At 34.0% G+C, this 5,407-nt stretch overlaps 1 protein-coding gene across 1 annotated transcript; it reads right to left on the bottom strand.

The window, feature by feature from the left end:
* Positions 1 to 481: 481 nt before the first annotated feature.
* Positions 482 to 4,802, bottom strand: LOC145053954 (Cysteine proteinases superfamily protein). The gene is made up of 15 exons (XM_079002081.1): positions 4,510 to 4,802; positions 3,785 to 4,005; positions 3,609 to 3,690; positions 3,472 to 3,521; positions 3,191 to 3,379; positions 3,023 to 3,095; positions 2,789 to 2,897; positions 2,586 to 2,714; positions 2,279 to 2,473; positions 2,146 to 2,201; positions 1,983 to 2,076; positions 1,787 to 1,877; positions 1,606 to 1,710; positions 1,162 to 1,527; positions 482 to 1,086 (listed from the first exon to the last, which is right to left on the bottom strand). Exons 1-15 carry the CDS (start codon positions 4,676 to 4,678, stop codon positions 643 to 645), a joined length of 2,373 nt encoding a protein of 790 aa, XP_078858207.1. The 5' UTR covers positions 4,679 to 4,802; the 3' UTR covers positions 482 to 642.
* Positions 4,803 to 5,407: the final 605 nt, after the last annotated feature.

Raw genomic sequence — 5,407 nt, 5'->3', positions numbered from 1 at the left:
ACAAAGTAGACGGGTTGGTGAATAGATGGATCAAATGAAGAGTTTGGGGTATGTCTTGTAAGTGTTTTTTGGTTGTTTTGAGTCTTTGAAGAGGATATGGTCGTAGCTTTCTAGATAGATGGAAGTGATATAAACATATAAACACCCAGAACTTTGATAACTAGAAAACCCCTTTGGATTGTTGGATTATTTCCATCGAATTTGCAACTTGTCAAAGGGAATTGGAACTTTAGGTGCTTGGAATCTATGAAGAGTTTGGTTGATAAAATTTGAAATGAAATTAGAATATTTTCTTCAATAAAATCCTGTTTGGTTTGTACACTAGTGAAAAGATTTGGGAAGTGACTATATTCTACAAGACAAGTTATTAAGTATAATACTCGTAATTAAAATATTATTATCTTGTTAATTGATCGTTACAAAAATAAAAAATAAAAACTATTTTAACTAATGACCACAGACAAACCCAATAGCAACACTGTTATACACCAATAACATCAATCATCTCTTTTTTTCTCAAAAAAAAAAAAGTTGAATCTCTTAAAACAAATATTTTCAAAAAGCTATATAGCAAATATAATATTTACCACTATCCACATAACGATATATACTATGATGATTTTATTATTTATTATTTAATTATTATTCACAAAGAGATATGATCTGCAAATCAGCTGAAGAGTTTCTCCTAAGCCTTTTTTGTGCTTGAGAAACCACATCATGTCTTCTTTTAGGAGCCTGCTGCTGCAAACTCATCACATTATTTTTCCTTATAATCCTTCCTTCAGAAGAAGAAGCAGATTTGCGTCTGTAACAAGGAAGAGGAAGATGTCTCCCCGAATCATCTGAATCAGAGTCCTCCACAACACAAGTTTCAAACACATCATCATCACTTTCATCTTCTTTCTTTTCAACAACAAACACATCTACATCTTCTTCTTCTTCTTCTGGCTGATTTCTTTCCTTGAGTTGTAATAAATTCAAGGATTTATCAAGACAAGTCATAAACGACTCTGACTCGTTCTTTCCAGATACTATTGCTACTTGCTTCTTCTCATTGTCAACTTCTTCTTTTGCTTTGCTTTCCTATACACATTAGTCAAAATCCAGTTTAGATAATTATATCAATGCAAAGACAGCTCAGCTACTTATTATTATTACCTTTGTTGGTGATAAGACAGCAACAGAAGGATCATAGAGAACCAACTTTCCATGATTCTGCTCATCATCATCATCAATCAATGAATCTTCATCATCTCCCGATTCTTCACAATCAGATTTATATGGTTCACTTCTCAGAGGTTGTACCATTAATGGTGTACTACTTCTTCCATGACATGTCTCATTCAGAATCTCTACATCTTCAGATTCTTCCTCAATCACATCTTTGTCTTCAGAAGAAAACTCATCGTTGCAGTTGGGTGATAAAACTTGTTCAGATCTACTTTTTGCAAGTTCAATAATCAATCTTTTTATTCGGCCACGTTTTAAAGAAGCTTCTGTTGGAAAGAACCAATCTTTACTGATCTGAAAAGACAAAGAAGAGAATTAAGGAACAAAAAAAAAATGGTTGTAAAAGAAGGAAATAGAAGACTTAAGACTTACAAAGTTGCTCAATGGGTTAAAGCTACTTGGAGCCTGTTTCATAAAAAGTTCCATGTAATGGAGCATGAACAGCCCACAATCATATGAGTTTTGCTGCTGGGGTACCTGAACAAAACAATTGTACAGGGTCAAAAGAGTCAATGACTATTTAACATTCAGAAAGAAACATAACATATGATACCTCAAGACGAAGAAACCGAAGATTCTTGAATTTTGTTGAGATATCTTCTGCTCTGTTGCTACTCCTCTGTTTCCACTCCTCCCAGAGATAGCTGTAGGGATACAATTCTTATTAAAAAAGCTACAAATGAAGATTCCCAAAATGAACTAAAAAAAAAACTCATTAATTCATTCAAAGATTCTGAATAATAGATTACCATTTAATACAATTTTCGATGCCTCTATGGCTTCCTTTAATAGAATCCATGTGCAGAATGCATGGTACTTTAACTGAAACCTCTAGTTCCTCATCTGCACAGATGTTAGTTAGTCATATTAATGGAAATGCCACATGTTCCAAATAACCAAATAAAAATTTACCTTCAAAACTCACTACTTCCCCAGGATGACAAATAATAATCAGACTCCAATGCAACCTGCCACATATAGAGGATAGATGAGAAAGGATAATATCATGAATGCTACACTTAAAATAAAGAAGAAAAAAACTCACCTGAAGTTTACAGGAATAAAAATGTAATCCTTTTGAAAAATATCTACTTTCTTTGTCCATTTCCGAACTCGTTGAAAAGATTCCTTGGCATCAAACATTTGCAATTGATTTTCATCAAAATCTGCCAGCTTTCTAAAGAAAAAGCTATTGAAGAAATGGACTCTTTCATCAGCAGGATTGATCTTCTTCAGGTATCTGCCATTAACTCAAACTTTGTCATTTAACTTATTGTCTTATTCTAAATCTATTCACTTTAGCTATCAAATTCATGTATGAATTACATATATAGTAAAAAAAAAAACTCAACTCGATATAAAAGTCAACAATGGTATCATTGATAAACTTCTCCGGATGCAGCAGCTGAAAATCTCTCTTAGAAATAGAAATACAGTCACAATCCCCTCGATAGGTAATGTCTTCAAACAATTCATATGAGCTGTGAATCAATTAAGTAAAAATGTCACGAAAGAGATTTGAAACCAATTAAAGGTTTACAGAGAAAGGACTCACTCAAGATCAACTTCCCATTTTTCCTTATACTGTTCATCCAGAGATTTAATAAGCTCTTGCATTGAATCCCAATTAGGGTCACAGACAGTGAAATTGACCTTCATAATGCCTGCAAGATTGTTTAGAAAATAAACTTATGACTTGCTGTATGTTTAATTATATATGCATTGGTAAGAATAAAACCAGATATCTTGAAACAAATATACACAAAATGTACATTGAAAATGAAAATACCTGACTTTTGATTACTGATGGGTTGTTTTGGATGCTCCAACTTGAAATGAAGACAGACATCAGCTGTTGGGAACTGAAAAAGACAAGAAAAGAAACTAGAAATTTCACAGAAGTAAACCTATAAAAAATGAAGGTTGATAATACAATAAACCGAAGCTCTGAACTCACTGGATCCAGCCATTTTGACTCGATACAAATAAGATCCACAGTCTTCCATTCGTAAGTAAGAGGACCCATGGGTGCTTCTTCCTCTGAAACATTGAGCTTGATGGAACTGGGAAGAAAAGTCAACTTTGCACTCCAGTAACAATTTCCTTCATAAGTAGTGTACTTTGGGTGAAGAACAACACTGGGTTCCTGTAAATCACAACCAAGAAGAAGCTTGAAAATCATTATTTCCTTCAATTACTTTCTTTATCAATTTGAGAAAGAACCAGAAGCGCACTTACCATCTCATGTGAAGTAATCTCTTGCACAAGGCTCTGTTCTCCTGATGAACCTGAAGAGGAAACAATCATGGTATTAGGAACACATTGTTCTCTAATAAACATACAGGGTTATTAAGATAATTCATAAAGTACAGAACCTTGGGTGTCTGCAAGATCATTAGAAGACATTTCTGATGAAGTATCACTGTCCTCATCTGAGATTAGAGAAACAGGCTCATTCTGCAATAAGAGTGAAAAAATGAATAATTGTTAGATTGTTCAAAAAACAATGTACAATTCATTGTGTAGTAAATGAAATTCAAATGCTAAATACATCAGCCAAACAAAACCGTTGGGTGGGAGCTTTGAGGGGCTTAGGAGTGATGAAATCAGAAGACTTGGATCCTGCAAAACTCTTTGAATTGTAGTCTGAAGAACTGGATTGTAAAGCAGTATCTGACCGAACAATCCTTTCTTTCACTGCATCATCATCTTCATGAATAATTACAGTTTCATCCCTCAATTTCTTTCCTTTACGCTCCTTTCCTCCAGCCACTATGGGGAAAAGGTAGGTAGATATTAGATAAAGTTATGACATTGAGTACATGTATTCATATATTAAGTACTCTGAAATACTATTAACCAAAAAGAAGTTCAATTATGTCACACATGAACTAGACTCAACTCTAGCACCCATTCTAAGCAACACAACAATTATAAATTCTAAACAAACACATTGGAGTGCAACTCCCTCCCTACTACCAAAGCTAGAGTTTCAAGGTCAAACCAGTCAACGTTGATATCACTCGTCACAGATTTACTGTCGCGTTTCTACTTAATTGTTATGAAATCAAACGTAAACTATTTCAACAACCAAAAAACAGACTTGAAATATAAAAGTAATCTACTGGACTTCAACAGTTCAACATCGAACTGCTACTAATCAATTTCCCGTGATCCCTTGAACATCAGTATGCATAGAATAAACAGGTGTACGTGTGTTAACTGGTACAGCGGAATTGAAAAAATTAGGGTTTTCGATATTCTCTCAATACGTACATGATTGCAAAAACGTGTAATTGTCGACGGGGGAATAACCGGAACGAAATTTCTTTTTCCCCGATCCTGTAGGGTTCCATCTGGATTTCATCTCGGCAAGTTCATCTGATTCGTCAAAGACAAATTGAGGAAATTCTGAGAATAACTTGCTGGAATAACTGGTGCCCATCGTAAGGAAACCCTAGAGCAAGGGTTTGATTTTGATCATCAAGAGTCGAAAGTTGTGAAGCTTCAGGGGCACGAAGGGTTGTAACGGCAACTTTGTACGGTCACACGCATCGAAAATCTCCTTTACAAAATTTCCTTTTTTTCTGAAATTTTTATTTGGTTTTGCGAACGGCGCCTCGATAATCAATTATTTTGCCCAACTAGTCCTTCAAGTTTCACGAGAGTTACTTTCAACTAGTCTTAAACGGTTGTTTTGCTTACCAAATATTTTATGTAGGTCTTGTAAATTTTGTAAAATTGATATCCCTTATATATTCTACATGTTAGCCGTAAGACTTATATATTATATATATGAATTAATTTACAAAAAAAAAAAAAAAAAATACTGAAATCGTCCCTGTGGTTTGGTCAAAATTGTATGTTTAGTCCCTAACTTTTTTTTGCACTCGGATCGTCCCTGTGGTTTGATTTTGTTGCGTTTTTCGTCCCTATGGTTTGGTAAAAATTGCATGTTTGGTCCCTAACTTTATGTATGTAAGGAACGAAAAATGCAACAAAATCAAACCACAGGGACGAAAAACGCAATAAAATCAAACCATAGGGACGATCCGAGTGCAAAAAAAAAAGTTAGGGACCAAACGTGCAATTTTGACCAAACCACAATTTACTAAAAAAAAGATAAATGTTAAAATATTTGACAACTTTGAATTTATAATAAAATAAAAAAAAA

The sequence above is a fragment of the Lactuca serriola genome, chromosome 5 (genome assembly GCF_051521515.1).
Source record: "Lactuca serriola cultivar US96UC23 chromosome 5, Lser_US96UC23_V15, whole genome shotgun sequence".
NCBI lineage: Eukaryota > Viridiplantae > Streptophyta > Magnoliopsida > Asterales > Asteraceae > Lactuca > Lactuca serriola.
This window is presented reverse-complemented; position numbering and strand designations above follow the sequence as displayed.